General features: G+C 39.6%; 2 protein-coding genes across 3 annotated transcripts in view; one reads left to right on the top strand and one right to left on the bottom strand.

Annotated features, from left to right (window-relative positions):
* Positions 1-360: 360 nt before the first annotated feature.
* Positions 361-27,950, top strand: part of MGA (MAX dimerization protein MGA) — a 166,543-nt gene continuing 138,953 nt past the window's right edge. The window contains exon 1 of one of the 2 annotated variants that reach the window (XM_027066982.2): positions 361-512. The gene's annotated coding sequence lies outside the window, so the exon portion shown is untranslated. Of the gene's footprint in view, positions 513-593; positions 805-27,950 lie in introns of those variants that run through there. The other variant, XM_027066981.2, reaches the window with a different exon arrangement.
* LOC106968564 (40S ribosomal protein S23-like) lies at positions 6,581-7,127 on the bottom strand. The gene has a single exon (XM_053224146.1). It carries the CDS (start codon positions 7,108-7,110, stop codon positions 6,652-6,654), a length of 459 nt encoding a protein of 152 aa, XP_053080121.1. The 5' UTR covers positions 7,111-7,127; the 3' UTR covers positions 6,581-6,651.

Here is a 27,950-nt window from a genome sequence, read left to right as displayed (position 1 = left end):
TTCTATCCTAAGAGAAACTCCAAGCATTATTTCCACTCCTTAGTGGGATTTGCAGTTAAGTTCTACTTAAATTAGCATTACTCTCCACTGACCATAAAAAGCTGGTAGTTTCATTGTAGGCAAGTACTCTCACTGTGTGTTTGTTTGTTTTTTGCAATATTCACAAAAGCACTCAGCAAGCACTAAATGCACTCTCCATGAAGAAAGGTTAAGCGGTTTCCCCAAGACCACAGAAAGGGAACAAGTGGGGGAAGGGGACACGGAGAGTGCCTCTTCACATCCAGTCACATTCCCATAATTACTGAAGTCGCCTCATTCCCAGCCCAAGAACCAGGCTTTCAAGGGGACATGAAAGGAACACCCTGGAGGTGAGAGCCAGGAAATCGGGAGAGGTGCCTTTCCCGGCATGCTCTGCAGCACACTGAGGGGCGCCAGACGTATCCCGGCGTGCATCGGGGAGCGCCCAAGGGCGATGGTTCTCGGCTCCTGGAGAGGCACGCGAAGTTAAACCGGTAGGTGTGAGCTTACTTAGTTTTGAGACCCGGCTTTCTCGTTTCCCCTTTATGAACGTAACTCCAAAGCGGCGAAAAAGGAGGTCCTTTAACTACCCTCCCTTTCCGCGTGCGAATGACTTTCGGCGCCGCTTCGAGCACGGTGCCAGGTGATTAGCGGTTAGGGGTGGGCCTGAGCTAAACACGTGACCAAACCTGGCAGCCAATGACTAGCCGGGTGGTCCGGCAGCGCGAGGATTCCGGGACCCGTGAGCGGAGCGGCGCGTGGGCCCGTTCCGGTCGGCCCTGGCAGGTACGCGCAGGCGCCTTAGTTGCCACGCGCCCCGTTGGTCCCACGCGCCCAGTGGCGTGTACTTGGCGCGAGGTGTTAAGAGTCTGTTTGGGCGTTTTTGTGGGGGGGGGGGTAGGGGAAAATGGGGGGGCAGTGGCGTCACGTGGACGCCACAGCCAATCGCAGGCTGAGGCGCACCCACAGCTTTCCCCGGCGCCCCGGGGTGCGACGTGTTCAATGAGGTTCGGCTCAGTCCTCACGGCGCGAGCGCTCTTTCGAAGCGCGTGTGCAGCCTGTAAAATCTGGCCACGGGTTTTCGTGGCGTCCTGCCCTTCTGTGAGCACGGACGACAAGTTCTCGGCAAAATGGCTGCTGGAAAGAGTCGCCTAGCAGGGGGAGCGTTGGGGCCGCGTGAAGGTCACATGATGAGGTTGGCAGCGCGTGCTGCTGGCGCGGGGAAGGGGGAGGGTGGTAGGGGAGAGGCGTGGCCAGTCACGTGCCTTTGACTGAGCCGACCTGTGGTTTTCTTTAGCGTCTTTGCTGCGGTCTGATCCGTCTGCTTTTGCTCCTCCCACTTCGAAGCGTGGCAAGCGTCGGCGAGAGGCTGTATGGTGTAGTGGAATGAGCTGTGGTCTGGGAATTAGGGGTTCTGGCGTCTAGGCCTTTGGCTTCTTTCGTAATGATCAAGTCCTGTTGCCATTCTCGGCTTCCATTTTCTCATTTGTATTCTGTGTAGGATTTTTTTAAGTCCTCCCTGTGGTATGTGACCTCTGCCTAATCCCACAGTGTTATGCAGATAACAAAAGAATTAACAACGAAATGAGAGGAGCGTGTCTCCCCACAAGAAGAACCCCCCCCCATACACACACTATCCCTTCCATTACTGCAGTGATGTAGGAAACCTGGAGGTAATTTCTTGTAATATTTTGGGCATATTTGTCCATGTTTATCAGTTGCATTTATACTCTGTGCCTTCCCACTCAGTCATCTGAAAAGTAGTCTGTCTTTTAGAGGGCTGGTCTCTGTGTTTCCTGGAAAGAAGAGGTAAGTAGTATTGTTCTTTAACTGTGGAGCTTGGAAACCAGTAGTTAGAAGGGATTTGCTAATGCCCCATAAGACTGACTAGAAGGACCTAGAAGTCGTTTTCTCCACTTGGTTGGCCAATATTTGTAAAATTGTTGAGGCTTCCTTGCCACCAGCCTTTGATGTTTTTCATGGTTTTCGCTCCCAGCTCTTCATTTTACCAAGGGTCAGGGCTTTAATGAAATGAGGCAGACATTAATTATGTATTTTTCATATCACTTCTTATGTTTTGTCCTACCCTTTGATGTATCTTAAAGGGCCTTTGAATTTTGTGGGAGCACAATCTGGAAAACCTTTTTTGAGTAATCTTTATAACAGTAGTTACCATTTTTGAACAATTATGATAATTAACATCTTTTTAGCTTAATACTTTATATATCTTGATTCATTTACTTTTGTTAACAAACCTATATAATGTGGGTACTATTTTCTCCATTTTACCAACAAGGAAAATAGTGACAGAGATTAACTTGAACTAGCTCATATGGCTGGTAATTTCACAGAATTCCAACCGTATTACCTTTTGAAAATTTGACAGAATGATTATAAAGTTCATTTGGAAGAATGAATCTGTAAAGTAAGAATCATTTTGAAAGTAAAGTGTGTGTGTGGGGGGGGACTTGTACTAGTGATTATATAAATAAAACTATGATAAAACAGCGGTAGGTCTGGAATAGAGTAGTGAAACAATAATAAATTTAGAAGTATATAAAGCTATTTAGTATTATAAAGATGGCATTTCACATTAGTTGAGAAGGAATTTCAAAATTGTGTTGGAACATTTGGCTGTTTGAAAAGAAAATAAAATGGAATCTTAAAATGTAAATGAAATCCACGAATTAAATATTTAAATATAAAATGTGAAGTTGGGCGTCTGGCTGGCTTTGTTGGTAGAGCATGTGACTCTTGATCTTGTGGTTGTAAGTTTGAGCCCCATGTTGGGTTTAGAGATTACCTCAAAATAAAACCTTTAATTTTTTTTAAATGTGTGTTTATTTTTGAGAGAGAGCACGCACGCACAAGTGGGAGAGAGGGAGAGAGAGGGAGGCACATAATCTGAAGCAGGCTCCAGGCTCTGAGTTGTCAGCACAGAACCCGAGGTGAAGTTCTAACCCATGAACTGTGAGATCATGACTTGTGAGCCAAGGTCGGACACTTAACCAACTGAGCCACCCAGGCACCCCAAAAATAAAATCTTAAAAAAAAAAAGTGAAGTCAGAGTATTACTACTTTAAAAAAATGGGTAAACATTTTTCCAATCTTGAAATGGGATGAGCTGTTTTAAGCATGACTGTAAAGGCAGAATCCATAAAATGGTGGATATTGTTTGAATTAACAATCTGTAGTTGGTAAAAACATTATGAAGACAAATTTATTCGCTTAGTATTGGTTTAACATATTTATGGAGTGCTTACCATGTGCCAGGCATTTTCTCAGGTGTAGGGGATCCAATGATGAGCAATGCTAGGCAGATGGTGGGGGGGAAATTTTTGCATCATGTGTTGGACTTACAAGTATAATAATATGTCTAGTAGATGGGCAAAAGACGTGACTAGATCACATACATAGAGAAATGAAAATAATAAAGATAAAAACATTATTTTTCATTTATAAACAAGTAACACAGAGCAACTTGCTCCACTCTCCCCCACTTAGTCTGGCAGGTTTGCATGTATGTAATAAACTGTTAATATTGTATTGGCATAGGAGTGAGGAAATTTGCACACATACGCTACTGTTAGTGCATATTTATCTTTGAATATCCTTTTTGAAGGGCATTTTGGCTATCCCTATTGAAAGCATTAAAAACCTGTGCGCCCTTTGACTCACCAGCTTCTCTTCTTGGTTAATTTGTAAGTTTGTAAAGATGTTTATTTAAGAGTTGTCTTTGTAGTATTTTTTATAATAGCTAAAATCTGGAAAAACTTAAATGTTAAATAATAGGGGATTGGTTAAGTAAATATGGTACTTTTATAGAGGAAAATACCTTATAGCCAATAGGCATGATTTAATGACTTAAAAGCATATATTTTGTTAAGTAAAAAAAAGTTATGAAATTATATGCAGTATGATCACATTTTTGTAGGATTATGCCTATATGTGTCTACAAGTCTAAAATTTACATAAAAGTCTGAAATGGCATATATCAGGGGTGCCTGAGTGGCTCAGTTGGTTAAGCGTCCGACTTCGGCTCAGGTCATGATCTCACAGTTTGTGAGTTCAAGTCCTGCATCAGGCTCCGTGCTGATAGCTCAGAGCCTGGAGCCTGCTTTGGATTCAGTCTCTTCCTCTCTCTCTGCCCTTACTTAGCTCACACTCTGTCTCTGTCAAAAATAAAAATAATAAACTGGCATACATCAGGGGCGACTGGGTGGCTAAGTCCATTGGTTAAGCATCCGACTTCAGCTCAGGTCATGATCTCACAGTGAGTTTGAGTCCCGCATCAGACTCTGTGCTGACAGCTCAGAGCCTGGAGCCTGCTTCAGATTCTGTTTCCTTCTCTCTTTGCCCCTCTCCCGGTCATGCTCTGTCTCTCTCAAAAATAAATAAACATTAAAAAAAATTAAAATGGCATACTTCAAATGTAAAGTAATGGTGATTTCATTTGCTTGGTAGGGTTTTTTTATGAATTTAAAAGAATAAACATTTTCTTAGAACAGTTATAGATTTATAGAAAAACTAAAGACAATGTAGTTTCCATATATTCAACACCCAGTTTTCCATGTTAACATCTTATGTATGGTATATATGTTATAAAAAGTGAACCCCAATGAATATTGATTTATTATTAACTAAAGTCTGCAGTATAAGATGTCATTTTTAAATTTTTTAACGTTCTTTTATCTTTAAGAGAGACAGAGTGCAAACTGGGGAGGGGCAGAGAGAGAGAGAGAAAAAAGAGACACAGAATCTGAAGCAGGCTCCATGTGCTGAGCTGTCAGTGCAGAGCCTGATATGGGGCTGGAACCTACGAGCTGTGAGATCATGATCTGAGCTAAAGTTGGACACTTAAATGACTGAGCCACGTAGGCGGCACATCTTTAGTTTTTATTTTTTTAAGTTTATTCATTTATTTTGAGAGAGAGTGTGTGTGTGTGCGACCACGGGAGGGGCAGAAGGAAAGTGAGAGAGAAAGAATCCCAAGTTTGATGAACCTAAGTTCAGTGCCGAACTCGAACCCAGAAACTGTTGAGATCATGATCCGAGCTAAAATCAGCTGAGCTTGAACCCAGGAACCATGGAATGGTGACCTGAGCCAAAACTGAGAGTTGGACACTTAACTGACTGAACCACTCAGGTGCCTCAGATTTCTTTAATTTTATCTAATGACGTTTTGTTTTCTTTTGTATTTTTTTTAAAGCTTATTTATTTATTTTGAGAGAGACAGAGACAGCATGAGTTGGGGAGGGAGAGAGAGAAAGAGACAGAGAATCTCAAGCAGGCTCCATGCTGCCAATGTACAGCTCCATGTGGGGCTGAACTTATGAAACTGTGAGATCATGACCTGAGCCTAAACCAAGAGTTGGGCTCTTAACTGACTGAGCCACTCAGGTGCCCCTCTAATGTCCTTTTTCTATTCCAGGATACCACACAAAAAAGTTTTTTAATGTACCAATGCTTTTTATTATTTAAATTCCAGTTGGTTAATGAACACACAATGTAATATTAGTTACAATATAATGATTCATCAGTTCCTTACATCACCCCTGTGTTCATCATAATACTTCATCACTTATTTAACTATTCCCATCCCCACCCTCTTCCCTTCTGGTAACCATCAGCTTGTTCTCTGTAGTTTAAGAGTTTATTTCTTGGTTTGCCTGTCTCTTGTTTTTTGTTTTTTCCTTTGCTTATTTGTTTTTGTTTTTAAAATATCTATTTAATTAGTCTCTACATACAGTGTGGAGCTTGAACTCACAACCCCGAGATCAAGAGTTGTATACTCCACTGACTGAGCCAGCCAGATGCCCCTCATCTGTTTTGTTTCTTAAATTCGACATAATGAGTGAAATCATATGGTATTTGTCTTTCTCTGACTGACTTATTTTGCTTAGCATGGTACTCTCTAGCTCCATCCATGTCATCATAAATGGCAAGATTTCATTCTTTTTTTTATGGCCGAGTAATATCCATCATGTGCGTGTGTGTGCGTGTGTGTATGTATGCCACATCTTCTTTTTTTAAATTTTTTTTTAAGGTTTATTCATTTTTTAGAGACAGAGACAGAGCATGAGTGGGGGAGGGGTAGAGAGCAAGGGAGACACAGAATCCGAAACAGGCTCCAGGCTCCAAACTGTCAGCACAGAGCCCTGTCTGGGGCTCGAACCCACGAACTGTGAGATCATGACCTGAGCGGAAGTCATACGCTCAACCAACTGAACCACCCATGTGCCCCTCACATCTTCTTTATCTATTCGTCAATCAGTGGACACTTGGGCAGTTTCCATAATTTGGCTATTGTTGATAATGCTGGTATACTAATTCATTATTAATGGATGAAATTCCAGGGAAGAAGGTGTGAGAGGGGAAAAGGAAATGAGGTAGGGAAAAAGTGAAAACAAATAAGGAATGTGCTATCAAGATGGCTATAGCTTCACTGCGAACAAAGCTGATTGCTTGATCTTCCAAGGCATCTCCAGAGAGTTCACAGGAAGCTATTGCCTTTTAGCACCATTACACAGCCACAATACTTTGAGTAATTATGTCTCTTTGAGATCCTTTTAGCTATGATAGCTTCTCAGACTGTCTTTTGGCATCTGAAAATTTATTGTCATGTTTTTACTATCAAAACTTATCATCTTGATTCTTCCTTCTTCCTTTGTACACAGCAAAAAGAGAGACATTGGCTACTTTGACAACCATAACACAAAATCCAGGAATGTCACTGACAGCATGACCTTTGTGACCAGATCCCACAACCGGAACCTCATCATTTTCTTCAATAAAATTCAGACAACCATTGTTGGGTACAGGGCTGTGATTTTTTTTTTTTTTTTTTTTTTTTTTTTGGTCATTCTTGATCGGCTGGACTCTGACATGCTTCCTGATGGCAGAATTTGGCTGTTTGGCTTCAACCTCTACTTTTTCCAGCACAATTCCCTTTGCATGGGAAGTGCCTCCAAAAGGGTTGGCCTGCAGGGCTGTGCCCAAATGGGCTTGCTTGTACTGTTTACCATGCCACTTCGGAACCCATCCGTGGCTACGGAGCTTCTTGGCAGTATGAAGACCATGACATTTGCCCATTCTGCCAGTGCCATGGGCCTGAGCAAAAGAACTCAGAATTTATTTTTGATAATCTTGACAGTTTTGAGGCATACTGGTCAGTATTTTGTAATGTGTCCCTCATTTGGGGTTTGGTATTTTTCTCATTATTGATTGGGGTTAGAGTACAGACTATCAGCATGACTTATTACTCTTGGTGTTGACCTTCATCACCTGCCTGTGAGTTTTTTTAAAGCATATTTTGAAATACATTTTTTTAAATGTTTATTTTATTTTTGAGAGAGAATGAGTAGAGGAGGAGAGAGAGGGAGACAGAGGATCCAAAGCAGGCTACATCCTGACAGGAGAGAGCTCAATACGGGGCTCAAACTCAGGATCTGTGAGATCATGACTTGAAGTGAAGTTGGATACTTAGCTGACTGAGCCACCCAGGCACTCCTGAATTTGTTTTTCAAATGTTTGCTTTTCTGTATTTCTTTTTCTGTACTTTTTCTTAAAAAAAAAAAAACACAAAACAAAACAAAAAACCAACTTGTGTTACTTGCAGTGCAAAAAATGTTATAACCTTTTTTATGGTTATATCTGTCAATATTTATAGCATGTATAATCAGTACATTGAAAATTCTGATAATGTAGAAAGAGGATAATGGAAGTTATAGTCAAAATAACTGAACAAGTTGCTGACAGGGCTAATTATAGAAAGGAATTAAAGGCATTAGTATAGTATGGCTTGTTTTAACAGTCTTTAAGCTATTTTATATCTCTGTTCTAGGAAGAAAAGCCTGATAATCGTGAAATAGATCTAAATCCAAAAGTGGGGAAGCAATTAGCTATACATGACAGGAGAAAAATATAAATAAGATCAGGGGCACCTGGGTGGCTCAGTCGGTAAAGTGCCTCTTTGTTTTAGCTCAGGTTGTGATCTCTTGATTAGTGGGATCAAGTCCTGCATGGAGCTTTGTGCTGATGGTGTGGAGCCTGCTTGGGATTTTCTCTCCCTCTCTCTCTCTCTGCCCCTCCTCTGGTTGCATACTCTTTCTCAGAATAAAAAATAAATTAAAAATCTTAAGATTAGACCAATTAAGTTAATTTGTTCATTCAACAACAAATAATGAGCCCTGTCGTATGCCAATGATTATACTAAGTCTAAGGATTGAACAGTGAATAAGTCCTTTCTCTCATGGAATTTATATTCTAGTTAGACACTAATAAATAATATGATTTCTGATATTATAAAAATGCTGTGAAGAAAATATTATGAGAGAATAGTGAGTGGTGGTAGTGGGTTTGATGGTTCTTTTAGATAGGTTGTCAGGTAATGTTTCTACATTATCTCTGAACGCTTGAGCATAATATGAAGGCTTGAGCATAAAGAGACGTGAATGATAAGGAGTGTGCCATACCACCGTGGATCATTTCAAATGGTGTGAGAGAATACTAATGCAAAGACTGAGGTGAGAATCAGTTTGTGATTTTCGAGGAAGTGCGAAAAGGCTAGTGTGCTATAATTGGGAGATTCTTGCTGGAGTAATAATTGGAAGTGGTGGTGGTGGGATACAGTGGTAGGAAATGATACTGGGTAGTTGGTGGTTTCAAATGGTATAGAGTCTGGTACACCAGAAGGGCTTTGTATTTCATTCTAAGTGTGATGGGATTCATTGGACAGTTTTATAAAGAAAAATGACACAGCCTAATTTATGTTTTAAAAAGGTCACTTTGACTGCTATAGAGATAAGAGGGATAGTAGGAGACCATATAGGAAGTCACTGGAATGGTAAGATGCAGTATGATGGCTTGGATCAGGGAGGCAGTGATGCAGTGAGAAGGGGTCCGATTCAGGGTACATTTTGAAGGTAGAACGAATAGAATTTGCTGATAGGTTAGTTGTGGGAGGTGAGAGAAAGAGGGAATCAAAGATGATAAATTTTTTAGCTGTAGCAACTGGTGCCATGTACAGAGGTGAAAACTAGAAGGAGTTAGTTTGGGGTTTACTATGAAGAGTTGAATTGGATAGTGTTGAGTTTGAGATATTACTAGATATCTAGTAATAACCACTGAGGAAGCAGTTGACTGTTTAAGTCTGGAGCTTAGAGTTAAAGTCAGGTCTGTGAATATAATATACATTTGGGATGCCATCAGTATATAGTGTTGTTTTTTTTTTTTTAATTTTTTAATGTTTATTTCTTTTTGAGAGAGAGACAGAGACAGAGCGTGAGTGGGGAAGGGGCAGAAAGAGAGAGGGAGACACAGAATCCGAAGCAGGCTTCAGGCTCTGAGCTGTCAGCACAGAGCCCGACGCGGGGCTCGAACTCACAAACTGTGAGATCATGACTGAGCTTAAGTCGGACACTTAACCGACTGAGCCACTCAGGTGCCCCTGTATATAGTGTTTTAAAAATATGGGTCTCATAAGATCAGGCAGGGAGTAAAGAGGGTCAGTGACTGAGCCCTGAGACTCTGTTGAAAGCATGGACAGAGGAATAAGTTATACTTAGATTTCTTTTGTATCTTCATCACAATACTCAGCTTTGTCTGTATGGTACAGTATTAAATCATGCCTTTAAGATGATTGTAATATGACCTCTTTCTGTTTTATGAACTGATTCTGCAGATTTTTGTCACTGCCTACCTGAAGATTTCCACTTTGTGTCCATTACCTGGGAGCATAAATTCCAACTTGCATAGCTTTCATACCAGACCCATCATTGTCTAACTCTCCCTCTCCCTCCATATCCTGCCATGCCCAGTGTGCTCTGCTTGTGTATAGCCCTGCATTTGCCAGGAGTACTCTTTCTCCCCTTCTTACTTTTTGCCTCAGACTCCTGCTCAGTCTTCAATGTCCAGCTTAAATTTGGTGCGTAATTGCCACAGAAGTTGTCTGCTCGCTGCATGGTGCTTCTTCAGCTCTGTCGTTGGTACTTTAATTTATAGCAGATCACAAAATCAGTTGATATTTTGACTGGTTTTTTTTATTCATTTGTTTTTCTTCAGTGCTTAGCCTGTGGTAGATGTTCAATCATAATGCTTTGAAAAAGATTGGAAGTTTTGTTTTGGGAAAAGAGTAAATAATTACAACTAGATCTTATAATGCACAGTAGTATAGATTGTTAGCTGAGATTTTCAGGATTTTTTTTTTAATGGTCAGTTTTTGGTTTTAATGATATTGTGATAGAATTTAGCTAGTACAAAGTTTAATGAAATGGTGTCAGAAGTCTTAATTCAGAGACATTTTAGGAATGTTTTAATCTCTAGGGCTGAATAATGCTTATTTCTTTGGAGGCGAGCTTTTATAATAGATTCTTCCTTCACTTGCCTACTTTCCCACCCACCTTCTCAGTAGTCAGGAATTCTATTTTAACATTACACGTGTACTTTGAGCTCTTTGCTAGGAAGAAGCCTAATGTAAAAATCCAGTAGAATCAGCAGCACTCGCCCCAGGAATGTCCATTAAACTGTTGTGTAGAGGGAGGCTTAGTGGTGTAAATTGTAGGTGTGAGGGGTTCAGTCTGTGAGCTCAAAGTAGGGTTAATTATTTTGTCATTCAGTCCTAAGCATGTATTGAACACCTACCATATATGGGCACTGTATGAGGTGTTGTGGGGGACTCACAAAAGAAATAAAAGACATGGTTCTCTGCACATGAATATCTGACAACTTAGTGGAAGAACTGAAACGTAACATTAAAAAATAATCTTAACAAGCGGTGTATCATTAAGTGCAAAGTACTGGGGTATAAATCAAGGAGTTTGCATTTCTTAAGTACATAATTATATTCTCAGGGTTATATGCAGTCGTATCTTGCATCAGTTTTCAACATTTTGATTTTCAAACTCTGCATTTTCTCCTATTCTTTAACATTTTTAGTTTCATTAAGATACTGATTTGGCTCTTTGTTGGATATAACAAAAGCCCTATGTTGAAAGAGATTGTCCTGCCAGTACTTGGATTCAAACATTTTATTTTTTCAAGTCTGCAAAGCAAATATTATACATAATTTGAAAAAGGTAGAATGTCGTTTATCCTTTATAAGTGTGACTGTGGCATACTTTAATAGTTGTTCTATGTGTAGGTTTTCCTAGATGTATTTTTCTATCTAAAGGTGGGGAGAAGATTATAGAACATAGGAAACAAATTTTGTGGGTATGTGAATAGGAGTTGAAAAATACTGATTTTTGTATTTGGATTATAAAAGCAGTTTTATAATTCAGATTTGAAGAATTAAAAAACCTAGATAAACACAAAGAAAGAAATAAAAAAAGTTTTTAAAATATTTTATTTTTTGCATCCAACGTGGGGCTTCAACTCCCAGCCCGGAGATCAAGAGTTTATGCTCTTCCGACTGAGCCAGCCAGGCACCCCAGGAGATAAAAATTTTTAATATGCTATCACTGTTAACCTTACTGATATGCATCTAGGCTTATTTTATTTTATGCCTTTTTGTTTTAGTGGAAAGTTCTGTTCTTTTAGTAAATAAAATGAATAACTTAGATACCTTTAAAAGCAAGCGGCTATTGTCTTTCCATAAGGTTTATCTAATCAGATTAGTCTCTACACAGTTCTTCAGTGACTTCTCAGAATAAACGGAATCAAGTTGAGACAAGTTCAGATTCTTTAGCTTAGTACATGAAGCCTGCTACTGTATAGTTTATGTCATTTGCCATGCTTCTCCCTCATAGCTTTGATTTATCTGTACTACATGTACTACTTTCAGGCCTGTGGACAGGGGTTGGCAAACTTTTTCTCTAAAGGGCAAGATAATATTAAACTTTTTTTAATGTTTATTCATTTTTGAGAAAGAGACAGAGACAGAGCATGAGCAGAGGAGGGGCAGAAAAAGAGGGAGACACAGAATCTGAAGCAGGCTCCAGGCTCCAAGCTGTCAGCACAGACAGCTAACGCGGGGCTCGAACTCATGAACTGTGAGATCATGACCTGAGCTGAAGTCAGATGCTCAACCAACTGAGCCACCTGGGTGCCCCTTAAGCTTTGTGGGTCTTATTGTTTCTGTCACAACTATGCAACTCTGCTGTGGTAGTATGAAATCAGCCATAGACAACATGTAAACAAATGATTATGGCTGTGTTCCAGGAAAGCTTTATGGGCGCTGAGATTGGAATTTCATTTAATTCTTGCATGTCATAAAATTTTATTTTAACTTTTTTTCAACCATTTAAAATGTAAAAACCATTCTTAGTTTGTGGGCTGTACAAAAACCCATGGGAGAACATGACTTATAGGGCTGCAGTTTGCTGACCCCTGCTCTAGTGTACCAAACTTGCTGTGCCTCTGTCTTACTCAGTACCTCCTACCTTCTGTATTCTTCCCTAATGTGACTGTTTTGCTCAAAACTACCTTAGATGTCGTAATCTCAGTGAAGTCACAATTTGTTTTAGATTTTTTTCTGGTGATGGAAATATTTTGTTCAAAACTCTGTCATTGTGCTTATATACAGCTGTATTTTTTTTTAAATTGTAGTAAAATATATATAAAATATACCATTGTAACCATTTTTAAATGTACAGATATTTTACATTAAGTACATTCACATTGTTGTGCAACCAGTCACCACCATTCGTCTCCAGAATTTTCATCTTTCTAAGCTGAATCTCTGTATTCAGAAAATACTAGCTTACTGTTCTTTCCCTCCAGTCCCTGGAAACCACATTCTACTTCTGTCTCTATGAATTTAACTACTGTAGGTACCTCCCATAAGTGGAATCATGCAAAATATTTGTCCTTTTGGAACTACCTTATTTCGTTTAGCCTAATGTCTTCAGGGTTCATCCGTGTCATAGCATGTGTTAGAATTTCTTTTTAAGGGTGAATAATATTCCACTGTATGTAGATACCACATTTTTTTTGTTTACAGCAGAATCTGAGGCAGGCTCCAGGCTCTGAGCTGTCCACATGGAGCCTGACACGGGGCTCAAACCCACAAGCTGTGAGATCGTGACCTGAAGTTGGACACTTAACTGACTGAGCCACCCAGGCCCCCCTCTGTTTTCAATTGTTATGAGTGTATATCTAGAAGTAGAATTGTTGAATCATATTGCTTAATTTTTTGAGGCACTGCAGTGGTTGAACCATTATTACTGATGTTTTAAAATACTTTTTTGGGAATAATTTTAGATTTATAGAAAGGTTGCAAAGATCATACAGGATTTCTGTATACCCATCACCCAATTTACTCTAATGTTTACATTTTTTTCTTTTAAATGTTTGTTTGTTTATTTTGAGAGAGAGAGAGAGAAGTGCAAATGGAAAGGAACAGAGAGAGAGAGATCGAGAGAATCCCAAGCAGGCTTTGTGCTGTAAGTAAAGAGCCTGATATAGGGATCCATTTCATAAACTGCATGATCATGACCTGAGTTGAAATCAAGAGTAGGATGCTCAACAGCTGAGCCACCCAGGTGCCCCTCCCCTAATGTTAACATCTTACATTACTGTGGTACATTTGTCAAAACCAAGAAACCAATATTGTTATATCACTGTTAGTAAACTCCAGACTTGACTTGGATTTCATTAATTTTTCTATTAAAGTCCATATTCTGTTCCAGGATCTAATTGAGGATACTGCATTGCAATTAGTCTGTATGTTGTCTATTATACTTAATGTGGAGAGTGGTACATAACAAAAGGAGAATGTTTCTTGAATAAATTAATCACCTTTTAATTTCTCTCTCTCTCTCTCTCTCTCTTTTTTTTAATGTTTAGTTTTTGAGAGAAAGAGCGCAAGTGGGGCAGGGGCAGAGAGAGGGGACAGAGGATCCAAAGCAGGCTCTTCTCTGACAGCAGTGAGCCCAGTGTTGGGCTGGAACCCACAAATGGCGGGATCATGACCTGACCAAGGTTGGTTGCTCAACTAACTGAGCCACCCATAGGTGCCCCCTCCCTCCCTTTTTTTTTTTTCTTTTTTAAAGTTGATTTATTTTGAGAGAGGGAGTGTGTGTGCAGGGGAGAGGCAGAGAGAGCAGGAGAGAGAGACTCCCTAGTAGGCTCTGCACTGTCAGCACAGAGCCTGATGAGGAGCTCTATCCTACAAAACTGCAAGATCTTGACCTGAGGCAAAACCAAGAGTTGGATGCTTAACTGACTGAGCCCTCCAGGCGTCCTATAATTTTTCTCTCCTTTTTTTGGAATGTTCATTAACCTTCCTTTAGGTTTAGTTAACTGATTTATTTTCCCTTCTTCCTTTCCTCTTCCTCTACCACCTGTTTCTAAGGTCCATTCCAATTTTTTTCACTATTTTTGAAGAAAAGTAATCATGGTATATGGGGCAAAGACCATTAAGTATGTACTCAAATTTGCTCTCCCTTTTTTGGGGGCACACAGCTAGTCAGAATTCCCCAATCACTATTGTAATTTGATTAGATCGCATGACTTACTTTCTCTAGTGGAATGTGAATGGTAGTGGGCCTGACCTCCCTCATGTGTTCTTTTGTTTGCCTCCCGTGGCTATATGGGATGTAACATCTGGGACAGCCTCGGAAGCCTTGTATTCAAGATAGAATTGCTGTCAGCCTCAGTCTTGGGATGACTCTGGAAGGGAACTGGCTTAATTAATGATCTGAATATTCACTCACCAGACTGGTAATTGGGGATCTCTTTGTGTAGCCTAGCCTAATAAGTATACTGCGTGCCTACTTTTGATTTGGATTTATATGAACCTTGATTTTTTTTTCAAGTTTATTTATTTTGAGAGAGAGAAAGAGCAGGTGAGAGAGCAGAGAGGGACAGTGAGAGAGGGAAAGAGAATCCCAAGCAGGCTTCATGCTGTCAGTGCAGAGCCAGTCTTGGGGCTCGAGCCCATGAACTGTGAGATCATGACCTGAGCTGAAATCAAGAGTCGAATGCTTAACTGAATGAGCCCCACTAGGGGCCCCTGAACCTTGAGTGTTGATTTAATTAGCATTATATAATTATATTGGGAAGACTAGGGAATGGGAAGTGTGCACGTACATGGAGATGTGAAGAGGAAGGAGAGCTAGATCTCATATGGTGGGAAGTTAATAGTGCCTAAAACTGGAGAAAAGAAGAAAAAAGCATGTAATGGTAAGGAGGTGTATACCAAAAGAATCAGCCATGAAAGTTGAAAATTTGACCCTGGGAATTGGGAAATTGTTGTAGTGGAAGATAACTGACTTTTGTAAAAAGCCGTTGTATGTATTTACCTCTTTAGTCTCTGTTCATGGATAACTTTGATAAAACGAAACAAACCGAATTGAAGATCCGGGTAAAGAACAAGAACAAAAAACCCCAGTCAAATTCTGAATCTTCTTTACAAAGCCACAAAAGGCAATCAGTCACTTTTTGCTAAATATATCTGGTGATAGCTTACCACTTTGTGATGAAACTTGTATTATTGTTGTGTGGTTTTAGAGGTCAGGGATTTTTCCTTGTACTGACATGAAATCATCCATCCAGAGACTTCCATTCCAGGACCCTCTAGAGCATATGGAATATTTTATTCCTGCTTCCATGTCATCCTTCAAATGACCCTTTTACATTATCTTCGTAAAAAAAATTATTTTCTCACATCTTAAATTTTCTAGGCAGTGATAATGAAAATCATTTTTGATTTTGAGACCAATTATCATCAAATCCTTGCAAATTCTTGTGGACTGTTCAGTGGCTCATGACTGATTTTTGGGTGTCGATTTGTTGGTTCTGCATAGACTTTCCAGGAATTTGAGGAAGTTCCTCTGGGCTTGGTGGTGCACTCTCACATGCCACAGGATTCTGTCCTTACCAATAGCAAGGCAGTGTTCTGAAGAGAGCCCAGGTCTACTCTCACCTCAACACAAATTCTTTTTATACTTGAAGTTTTGCCTGGAGTGATTGGATATGGCTTGTTTCTTTCTTATTTAAGCATGTTAGTCCTAATGTTGTGGGCTGCTACTATCAATTTTTTCATCCTGCTGCAAAACCAACAGCTCATTGCCTATTCTGCCCACATTCCTCTGGAGAAGGAAGTGATGGCCATTCTGGTCCTTTGTTGCACTTACAGCAAAGGCTGGATATAACGTGTGAAAGAATAGAGGAATAGTTAGCAAGTTGTAGTATTAAAAGTAGAAAAAACAGGGGTGCCCAGGTGGCTCATTTGATAGGGCATCTGACTCTTGATCTCGGGGTTGTGGGTTCAAGCACCACACTGTCTTGAAGCCTCCTTAAAAAAAAAAAAAAAGAAAAAAAAATACAAATTAAAAGCTCTGTAGCAACTTGGAAAATATGTTCTCAAATTAATGGTAAATGAAGAGTAGAACCCCAAGTGCCAAGATTATTGCTTTAAATTATGAAAAAATTAAATATATATAAAAAAATATATATGTGCATATGGAAATTCAGAGTTATGGTTAGTGGCAAGATTGTAGGTATCTGAAATTATGTTATTTCTTGTTTTATTTTCTGTGTTCCTCTCTAGAAAGTAAGCTTTAAGAGGGTGAGGGATTTTTGTCCCAGAACAGTTCCTGGCCTATAGTAGTTTTTCAATAAATACTTGTTGATTATTTAATGAATTAATGGCTTTAATGTTTAATGCTCTGGTAATGCTTATTAAAATTAAACAAAAACAAAAAACTAAGAAAATTGTCAATGATTTAAAAAAAAACTTTTTTAATGTTTATTTTTGAGAGACAGAGTGTGAGCAGGGGAGGGGCAGAGAGAGAGGAAGACACAGAACCTGAAGTAGGCTCCAGGCTCTGAGCTGTTAGCACAGAGCCTCACCTGTGGCTGGAACTCAGAAACCGTGAGATAGTGACGTGGGTGACCTGAGTGAGTGACCTGATAGTGACCTAAAGTCCCACGTTTAATTGACTGAGCCATTCAAGTGCCCCTCAATGATTTCAGTCTTTGTTTAATACATTGTAGGTTCTGCATATTCTCACCATCTTTACTGACCTCCTTTGGTCCTCTTAAAACATGATGCCCCAAGGGATACCTCAGTGGTTCAGTCAGTTAAGGGTCCAACTTCAGCTCAGGTCATGATCTCACAGTTTGTGGGTTTGAGCCCCGCATCGCACTGACAGTTCAGATCCTGGAGCCTGCTTCAGATTGTGTCTCCCGCTCTCTCTGCCCCTCCCCCGCTTGTGTGTGTACACACGCACTCGCTCTCTCTCACTCTCGAAAGTAAACATTAAAAGGGGCGCTTGGGTCACTCGGTCGGTTAAGGGTCTGACTTTGGCTCAGGTCATGATCTCATGGTTTGTGGGTTTGAGCCCCACATCGGGCTCTGTGCTGACAGCTCAGAGCCTGGAGCCTGCTTTAGATCCTGTCTCCGTCTTTCTGCCCCTCCTCTGCTCATGCTCTGTCTCTCTGTCTCTCTCAAATATAAAATAAAACATAAAAAAATAAGATAAACGTTAAAAAAGATGATGCCCCAAACAATATATTAGTCCAGATTTAGGCAAGCCGGTTTAGCATATAGAGGAATTATTTCCTCTCAGGATCTGGATGCCATACCTCCATTGTAGAGTTTTTTGCAGATGTGTCCCACTGTTGGCTTATATTGAACTTAATTTGTTAGTATTTAAAATTTTAGTTTTGCTAGGAGCATCTGGCTGACTCAGAACATGTGAGTTTTGATCTTGGGACTGTTAGTTTGAACCCCATGTTGAGTATAGAGATTACTTGAAAATAAAATCTTTAAGAGAAAAAATTTAGTTTTCCTAATACATTTTATAAGAATTGCTAACTCTTTCCCCAGTGTGTTTACTTGCTGATACACTAGAACTGGCCAGCTTGCCTTTCATGTATTTTTGTCTTCCCTGTTCACTTTCACTAGAAGTGGTAATAAGTAGTAGAACATTTGGAGTGCCTGGCTGGCTCAGTCGGTAGAGCATGTAACTCTTGATCTTGAGGTTGTGAGTTTGAGCCCCATATTGGACATAGAGCTTACTTAAAAAAAAAAAAAATTCAAAAGATGGGTAGCCAGAGAATAAAAGAAATAAAACCTCTGGAAATTTACACATTTTACAATTATTCTCCAAATAATTTAATGATGACTATATGTTTCCTAGGGGCCTTCTTCAGAATTCCTGAAAAGGCAGGAGGTAAGTACCTGGATAAAAATCAGAAACTGATCTCTTGGGCACTGTCTTCAAGTGACATTGCAAACCTGTTTTTTCCCAGGAAAATGCGAATTATAGTCTTATTCTGATTTCCCAACATTATGTTCAAATTCTTGTCAACTCCTATAGGCCCTCCATTTTCCTGGTTGTCATTGATTTTTATATTCATAGACTAGGGGTTGGCAAATTTTTTTTGTAAAGGACCAGATAGTAAATATTTTAGGCTTTATGGGCTAGAGGGTCTTTGCCTCAACATTTCAACTGTTCTCTTGTATCAGAAAAGCACCCATAGGTGATACATAAATGAATGAACATGGCTGTGTTTCAGTAAGACTATTTACAAAAACAAACATTAGACCAACCAACCAACAAACAAACACTAGGCCAAGTAGTTTGATGACCCTGATCATAGACCTTTACCATTCATGAAGATAGAATAATAGAAATCTAGGTTGGAAGTCATTTTCTTTCAGAATTTTTGAAGTTTTTATTTATTAATTTTGAGAGGGGAGGGGCAGAGAGAGAGGGAGAGAGAATCCTTAGCAGGCTCTGTAGACTGTCGTCGCACCCATAGACCTACGAGGGGCTCAATTTCATGACTTTGAGATCATAACCTGAGCCGAAATCAAGAGTTGGATGCTTAATCCACTGAGCCGCCCAGGCTCGCCACCCACCTGGCCACCCACCCCTTCACTGCCGCCCCCCCCCCCCCCCCCCCCCCCCCCCCCCCCGTCTGAATGCCTCTTAACAGGTTGCTTAAATTCTCATCACTTTCCTTATCAGTACAATAGGGATAATAAAATCTACCTCAGGCCTTTCTGAAGATTAATGAGATTAAGAATGTAAAGTGCTAAAAACAATGCTTGGCATATAGTAAGCACTTACTAAATGGTGATGTAATCATTTTACAAACTGAAATGCCTTTTTTAGTGGTTTTGGCAGGATTCCTATGGTGTAGAGTTGTTTTTTTTTTTTTTTTTTTTTTGGTGGAGTTTTGATTTCATAGACAAAGTCCGGGATAGCTTGAAGTGTTTGTTACTAGAAGATTTTAAGGTAAAGGAATGGGAATGGGATAGTCCTATAGCCCTGAGCCCTTTCTCTCTAGGGAAAATAGAGAAAATAAGAGTCTCAAGTTGGTCTCAAGTTGTACTCCCTGAGTTAGAGAGGTCAGAGTACACGTGTACCTTTCTCCCCGCTGGGTGACCTCTTACCAGGATTATTTGTGTTAATGTCAATCATAGTGTTTTCCAAGCTGTTAAGTGTATATATATTTTAAAAATGAAAGCTTTTCAGCACTGGATGTTACTTTTCAGTTGTTTTAAGGTATTATAACTGCCTTTTTATTTTAAATAGTGCCAGTTCTTGCACCCAGCATTTTATATTGCCTCTGAGAATTTAAGATAATTAGATCAATAGAGGTAACCAATATTGGTGCCATTTGAAATAGCAGATTTTTCCAGATTGAAATATTTTTTATTTTTTTGAACATATTTATTTACTACTGATAACAATATTTTTAAATAACTCATTTGAGCAGGTTATTTTTCTTGGAGGTAACATTAATGGAATGGAAAACCTCTATGAATTAATATGCATAAAAATTACCAATGCTATGATTAAGTTTGATGTATTTAAAACAATTATGTCAGTGATTAGGTGGCCTAGTCAGAAAGTTATAGCAATATGTAATCCCAAGGAATCTAATAAACTGAGGGAAAACGGAAATACTTCACTGATCAATAATATTAATTTATTGGAGCACTTGGGTGGTTCAGTCGGTTAAGCTGAAATATTTTTATATAGAAGCATACTTTATTTCCTAAAATTCTCCTTAAATTTTTTTTTTTTTTGTTTTTTTTATGACATTTGCCTTTAGAGTGGCATGCTGGTAAACGTGGATAAGATCAGACTTCTTCTGCATTGTCTTTATGGGAAATAGGGAATCATAAAAAGCGTCTGTCATTTAAACATTTTTATTCTGGGGGCACCTGGTGGCTCATTTGTTTAAGCATCTGACTCTTGATTTTGGCTTGGGACATCGTCTCATGGTTTGTGAGTTTGAGCCCTGCGTGGGACTCTGCGCTAGTAGCGCGGCGCCTGCTTGGGATTTTGTCTTTGCCTCTCTTGCTAGCTCGTTCGCTCTCTCAAAAAGAAGTAAATAAACTTAAACAAAAGGTTTTAATTTTGATGAGTTTAAGATTATGAGATACATTTGCCTTACACTAAAACGTCAGCAGCTTTAAATTCAGCTGGTTATTTTACTAGTGTTTGGTCCAAAGGTGTGAGAAATTCATCCCCATTCCTGGAAAAATAACCTACTTCTATGCCAGGCATTGTGTTAAGCGCCATTATCTAATTTAATTTCCTAAGTGGTCTCTTCGTCCTGACCTTGGTTTCTTATAGTATAATTTTAAAATAGCAGCTAGACAGCTGCTGTTAAATCAGAGATGGCTGTTAAAATGCTGTTAAAGTCAGGTTATGTCATGCTGAAAAACCCTCCAATGGCTTCCTATTTCTAGCAAAATGAAAGCTAAAATCTTTGCAGTGGCCTGTAGGGTTCTATGTTGACCTGGTCCCCTCTTAACTTCTCTGACCTCCATCTTTTACCATTTACCCTCCACTCTGCCCATCTCCTTAGCCTCCTTGTTTTTCCTTGATCATGCCCTTTCATTTCTGATGTCTTCTGTCTGGACCTGCATGGCTTGTTTCCTCAATTCTTCTATGTCTTGATTCAAATCTTGCTTTTTTTCCCTTTCCCTCTTTTCTTTTTGGTTTCTGTAGCATTTATTACTAGATAACATATCATATATTTATTTTGCTTGTTTGATGTTTCCTTTATTAACATTTAAGTACCACAGGGCAGAGATTTTTGTCTGTCTTGTTCACTGCTGTTTCTACATCTCATAGAACAATGCTGGCATACAGAGTAAGTGCTCAGGAAATGTTTGCTGAGTGAGTGAATAAATTGCCACAATACTGTGACGTGGGCACTGTTACTGCTTTCTTTCTGCACATGAAGAAACTGAAGGCCAGAGAGGTTAAATAATTTGCATAAGGTCACAGCATTCTTACCCTGCCTGCTGAATGGCTTTATCTCCTATTATATCTCACCATGTCTTCCTTAGCTAGTCATAGACACTATTTTTGTGTGTGTGATTATCATGTACATATTCAAGCTTCTGTGCCTTTCTTCTTGTTATTTCCTCAGTGGGAATTTTCTTCTTTCTTGCTCCCTACTTAGGTAGAACTTTGCAGAAAAAAATGGTGATTTAGAGAAGAGTCAAGGGTATGAAGTTTGGGGAGGTGGAAGAATGAATGCTGTGAACTAAGGTCATATGGTGGGAAACACATGTAGTGTCAGGGAGCAGTTTGGCTAGAATGAGATTTTGTTTAGGGGTGTGATAGAAGGTACAGTTAGAGAAGGGGAGAGCATTAAGGCACTGTTACAGGGAACTTTGAGCTTCTGACTAAGGAGTGGGTGTTTTTATCTTGTTGCCCTTGGAAGGTTTTTGATCAGAAGAGTGATAATGCGTAACACTGCTTTTATAAAAATCTTTGATTTTGCTGTAGTGATAAGAATGGCTTAGAGTGGGAAGAAGCTAAAATTAGGAAGAAGATTTAGGAGATTATTATAGTGGTATAGTCCTGAAGTGAGGCAGTAAGGGCTGAAATTGAGAAGTGAGAGTGGAGGGGCCCCTGGGTGGCTCATTCGGTTAAGGGTCTGACTCTTGATTTTGGCTCAGGTCATGATCTCATGGTTCGGGAGTTTGAGCCTCAAGTAGGTCTCTTCTCTTACAGTGGGGAACCTTTTGGGATTCTCTGTCTCCCTTTCTCTCTGCTCCTTCCCTGCTCACCATCTCTCTCCTTCTCCTATCTCAAAAATAAATAAACATTAAAAAAAGAACACAAAAACTTAAGATCCACCCCCCCCCCCCCCCCAAAGAAGTGAGAGTGGAAATTAAAGCACAGAGATGAGATAGTTAAAATATGGCTTCTAAAATTCAGATTCCTTGTTGTGGTCTACAACATGCTACATGATCTTACCTTTCCCTATCTCTGCAACCTTACCTCCTGCCACCTTTCCTTTCATTCTCTAAGGTGTAGCCACACAAGCTGTTTCTTTTCTTTGAATGGGCTGTTTGTCTTCACTTCAGTGCCTTTTGGACTTACCTTCTCTTTGCCTTGAGTGTTCTTCTCCAAGTCTGGTTCCTTCCTGTCATTCAGTTCACAATTTAAATCACCTCTCAGGTCTTTCCTGATAACCAGGTTTAAAGCAACCTCCCTTATTGCTTCATTGTTTTTTACTATCACCATAGTATAAAATCATTACTTGGTTTTAAAGAAAGAGTTTGCCTGGCATATTTTTTTTTCCTGAGCATATTCTTTTAATTTTTTAAATTATTTTTGGGGTGCCTGGGTAGCTCAGTGCACTGGTTAAGCCTCCGACTTCGGCTCAGGTTGTGATCTCGCAGTTCATGAGTTCAAGCTCTGGGTTGGGTCTCTGCTGACAGCTTGGAGCCTGGAGCCTGCTTTAGCTTCTGTGTCTCCCTCTCTCTCTGCCCCTCCCCCGCTCATGCTCTGTCTCTCAAAAATAAATAAACATTAAATCATTAAAAATTTTTTAAATTATTTTTTCTTAAAAAATTTTTAATGTTTGTTTATTTTGAGAGAGAGAGAGAGAGCACAGAAACGGGAGGGCAGAGAGAGGGGGGACAGAGGATCCGAAGTAGGCTTTGTGCTGACAGCAGAAAGCCTGATAGGGGCCTCAAACTCAAGAACTGTGAGATCATGACCTGAGCCAAAGTCAGACAGTTAACGCAGTGAGCTACCCAGGGCCCAGAGAGACAGAAAGAGAGAGAGAGAGAGAGAGAGAGAGAGAGGGAGAGAAGAGAGAATCTTAAGCAGGCTCCATGCTGCTGGTGCAGAGCTTGATGCAGGGTTTGAGCTTATTATGAATCTTGAGATCACTGCCTGAGCCGAAATCAAGAGTTGGTTGCTTAACCTACTGAGCAAGATCAGTATAAAGTATGATCGAAGGGGAGTATTTATGGCAGGAAATCATGGGAAATAAAAGATGAAGGGACTTTTTGAGACCACTGTGTGGGTTATCTTGAAAATCAGGACACCTCTCTCACTCAAAATAGATCAACATTATAAAAAAGCATGAGGCAGGGGCGCCTGGGTGGCTCAGCTGCTTGACTGCCTGGCTCTTGATTTCGGCTCGGGTCATGATCTTATGGTTTTTGAGTTTTGGGCTTTGTACTGACAGTGTGGATCCTTCTTGGGATTCTCTCTCTCCCTCTCCTCCTTCTTTCAAAATAAATAAATAAACATATATGTATATATGAAAAGAAAATCAGGACAGTTAATGGACACAGGTTAGATGAAAAGAATTCATTTATTTAACAAACTTTGTATTGAAATAAAATTTCAGAAACATACAGGATCATTCTGTGAGGTGGGTGAGTAAATTTGCAGCAGTATGGTTTATTCATTCTTTACAAAGGTTATTTAACCTTAGCTGATCCTTATACCAGATTCTTTTCAAAGGAGAGGATAAAGTCCTTATCTTCACAATTTTACTAAAATTTTACCTACAGTGCTTCTTTATTTTTGGTGGTAGATAAACATAAAATTTACCAATTTAACCATTTTTAATAGTACATAAAATATTTACATCATTGTGCATCACTACCATCTGTCTTCAGAGCTGTTTTATCTGTCCAAACTGAAAATCTGTGACCATTAAAACCACTAATTTTCCATTCTCTTTTTTTCTAGGTCTTGGCAATTACCATTCTGTTTTCTGTCTCCATGAATTTGACTTTGCTGGGTATCTCATATAAATTGAATCATATAAAATATTTGTCCTTTTTTGCCCAGCTCATTTTACTAAGCATAATGGTCTTCAAGATTCATTTCTGTTGTAGCACGTGTTAGAATTTTCTTCCTTTTTAAAGCTGAATATATTCCATTGTATGGATATACCACATTTTGTGTAGGTATTCATCAGTGGACATTTGGGTGGTTTCCACCTTTTGGCTACTGTGAATAATATTGTTATGAACATTGCAGTAGAAGTGTCTGAGTTCCTGCATTCAGTTCTTTTAGGTACACGCTCAGAAATGGAATTGCTGGATAATTTGGTAATTCTTTGTTTAACTTTTTGAGGAATCACCAATTGTTTTCCACAGTAACTGTACCATCTTATATTCCCATATGCCATGCACAAGGTTCTAGAATTGTTCCACTTCCTTGCCAACACAAGCAAGTTATTTTCTGTTTCTTTGATTATAGTCTTAATGGGTATGAAGTGGTAAATATCTCATTGTGGTTTTGATTACTAGTATTTTGATAGGAATTGCATGAGTCTGTAGATTGCTTTGGATGGTATGGACATTTTAACAGTGTTCTTCCCATCCATGATCATGTGTACTACCACTTTTTTTTTTTTTTAAGTTTATTTATTTTGAGAGGGAGAGAGAGTGCATGTGAGCTGGGGAAGGGCAGAGAGAGAGGGAAGGAGAGAATCCCAAGCAGGCTCTGTGCTGACAGCAGAGATCCTGATGTGGGGCTCAGACTCGTGATGAACTGTTAGATCATGACCTGAGCCAAAGTCGGACGCTTAACTGACTGAGCTACCCAGGCAACCCTGTACCAGGGTTTTTAAATCTAGTAAATTTTTAAATCTAGTAAATCTAGTAAATCTCTCAGTTGTCTTCTGGGTATAAGCAAAGGCTCTTGATAATATATCACTACCACTTAGTTTATCACATGTTGATATAAATAGTGGTAGTAACTACCTTGTTATTAGAAGATTGTCAGTAACTATTAAGTTACAATATAGGAAACCACTTAGTTGGGATAATGGGCTCTAATTTTTCATGTAGATTTTTTTTATGATATGATCACCATTATAAATTATCCAAATGTTATATAGTCTCTATCTGGAAGATGAAAATTATCATTGTATTTGTTTTCCTTGTTTTTTCTCCCAGTAGGAGGTATTTTTATTATATTTTCCAGTTTTTTTTTTTTTTTCCCCAACGTTTATTTATTTTTGGGACAGAGAGAGACAGAGCATGAACGGGGGAGGGGCAGAGAGAGAGGGAGACACAGAATCGGAAACAGGCTCCAGGCTCTGAGCCATCAGCCCAGAGCCCGACGCGGGGCTCGAACTCACGGACGGCGAGATCGTGACCTGGCTGAAGTCGGACGCCTAACCGACTGCGCCACCCAGGCGCCCCTATATTTTCCAGTTTTTACCAGGGGTATGCTTAATAGTGGTCACCTTGCTTTTAACCTCTATTTGCTTTCTCCAGTTCGTTGATGCAGATGGACGTTAATGATACTAATGTAAGCCCTTCACTTGCTCACTTTAGCAGTCCCATAACCTCATGGTCACTCTGAATGGAAATATTTTCTGCTGTGGTTCACCTGATAAAAAGATGAGTCAAGGGGCGCCTGGGTGGCTCAGTCGGTTAAGCGTCCGACTTCGGCTCAGGTCATGATCTTACGGTTTGTGGGTTCAAGCCCCGCATCGGGCTCTGTGCTGACAGCTCAGGGCCTGGAGCCTGTTTCAGATTCTGTGTCTCCCTCTCTCTCTGCCCCTCCCCCACTTGCGCTCTGTCTCTCTGTCTCAAAAATAAATAAACATTAAAAAAAAATTTAAAAAAAGATGAGTGAAGTCAGTTACACTTTTGCATAAGATAGAATATCAAGTTTTAATTTTTCTCTAAAAGAAATACGTCATAGGGGCTCCTTGGTGGCTCAGTCAGTTGAGCATCGTACTCTTGATTTTGAACATTGTACTCTTGATGTTGGCTCCTGTCATGGTCTCCAGGTTTGTGGGATCAGGCCCCACGTTGGGTTCTGCGCTGGCAGTGTGGAGCCTGCAAGATTCTCTCTCTCCTCTGTCTCTGCACCTGTCTATCAAATAAATAAATAAACAGAAAAAAAACTCATTCTCTTTAAAAATAGAAAAAGAAATACATGATAAATATCTCTAGAAACATGAAAGCCCAAAGCAGTTAACACTAAAAGCACTGAATAATGTGTTAATAGCTACATTAAAAAAATTGTTTTTAACGTTTCTTTATTTTTGAGAGAAACAGAGAGTGGGGAGGGGCAGAGAGAGAGGGAGACACAATTTGAAGCAGGCTCCAGGCTCTGGCTGTCAGCACCAGACCCAATGTGGGGCTTGAACTCAAAGACAGTGAGATCATGATCTGAGCCAAAGTCGGACACTCAACCGACTGAGCCACCCAGGCACCCAATAGTTACATTTTTAATCTAAGTACGGAGTCATTGTAAGGGTTGCCAAACACATCTGGTAATCTGAGCAATTATAATTGTGTACCTCCAGAGGAAGTGTGCAGTCACATTTGGTATCACTTTTTGGAATTAGCTAGAAAGAGTTGGTGTGCTCAATGTAAAATTTCTTCTGTCTTCCTGACAGTATACATTTAAGTGACAGGCAAAATGTTAGCCTAAGCTTACAAACTTCAGAATGGAAATCTAGATGATGAGGTGAACTCCTTAAAGAACTTTTTCACTTTTTATACTCTATTACAGAATCTGGCACCTAGTAGGCACTTAGGAAACATTTGTGAAATGAAAGAATGTGAATGGTCAGTTGCTTTCAAACATTTCTTCAATCGGGTAAAATGGCTTGTTCATTTTTGGTACCCCCCTTGCCAGGCATTTAATTTGTCTCTTCCTCTGTTCTGCTAATCACTGGAACATTTTTCTACATTACAAGACTTGTTGACGTCATTTGTTGTGTACTTTAATAATCCTTTGTCTCTTCTTTATCTTTCTTTAGTCTTCATTGTCACCTCCCCCCCCCCCCTTTTTAAAGTTTATTTATTTATTTTGAGTGAGAGAGAGATAGGGAGAGGGAGAGTGGTAGAGGGAGAGAGAGAATACCAATCAGGCTCTTCATGATCAGTGCAGAGCCCAACACGGGGCTTGAACTCATGTTCAAGATTATGACCTGAGCTGAAATCAATAGTGCATGCCTAACCAGCTGCACCACCCAGGTGCCCCATCTTTTCCCTTTTGAAAATGATTTTGCTGTTGTTTTAGAGGAGATTAGGTGGGCAAAGAGAGAAGCACATCTGACTAGTCCACTGTGTGTTCAGTTTTTATTAGCATTCAGTTAACATTTTAAACATTAAAGTTAACTTTTTTAGAGAGAGAGGGGAGGAGCAGATAGAGGGAGAGAGATTCTATCCTAAGCAGGATCTATGCTGTCATCACAGGGCCCAATGTAGGGCTCAATCCTATGGACCATGAGATCATGACCTGAGCTGAGACCAAGAGTTGGATGCTTAAGTAACTTAGCCACCCAGGTGCCCCTATTCAGTTAACGCTTTAATATAAGCATTTTCCAAGTAACCAACATCCTTCTAAATTGAGGAAACATACCTTAAACTTTTACTATTCCCTACTATTGGAAACTTGGGTGTTAATATTACTGTTTTGGTAAACCATAATAAAAATTTTGGTGCCTAGGGGCACCTGGCTGGTTCAGTCAGTAGAGTATGTGACTCTTGATCTTGGGGCTGTGCATTCAAGCCCCACATTGGGTGTGGAGCCTATGTTAAAATAAAGATTAAAAAAAATTAAATTTTTTTTGGTGCGTAAAACTTTAAGTTTCGGGGTGTTTCCTTGGGAGCAGTACTTAGATATAGCTTCTTGGTTGGAGGATATGAACATTTAAAGAACTATTAAGTAAAACTGTACGTGTTTACTGTTGAACATTTGAAGAATGTAGGAATATTATAAAAAAAA

The sequence above is a fragment of the Acinonyx jubatus genome, chromosome B3, assembly GCF_027475565.1.
Source record: "Acinonyx jubatus isolate Ajub_Pintada_27869175 chromosome B3, VMU_Ajub_asm_v1.0, whole genome shotgun sequence".
Classification (NCBI taxonomy): domain Eukaryota; kingdom Metazoa; phylum Chordata; class Mammalia; order Carnivora; family Felidae; genus Acinonyx; species Acinonyx jubatus.
The sequence above is the reverse complement of the archived record's forward strand: the minus strand, read 5'-3'. Positions and strand labels throughout refer to the sequence as shown.

Excerpts from the sequence above, each read along its gene's own strand:
- LOC106968564 (XM_053224146.1), bottom strand. The coding sequence starts at position 7,110 with ATGGGCAAATGTCATGGTCTTCATACTGCCAAGAAGCTCCGTAGCCAC.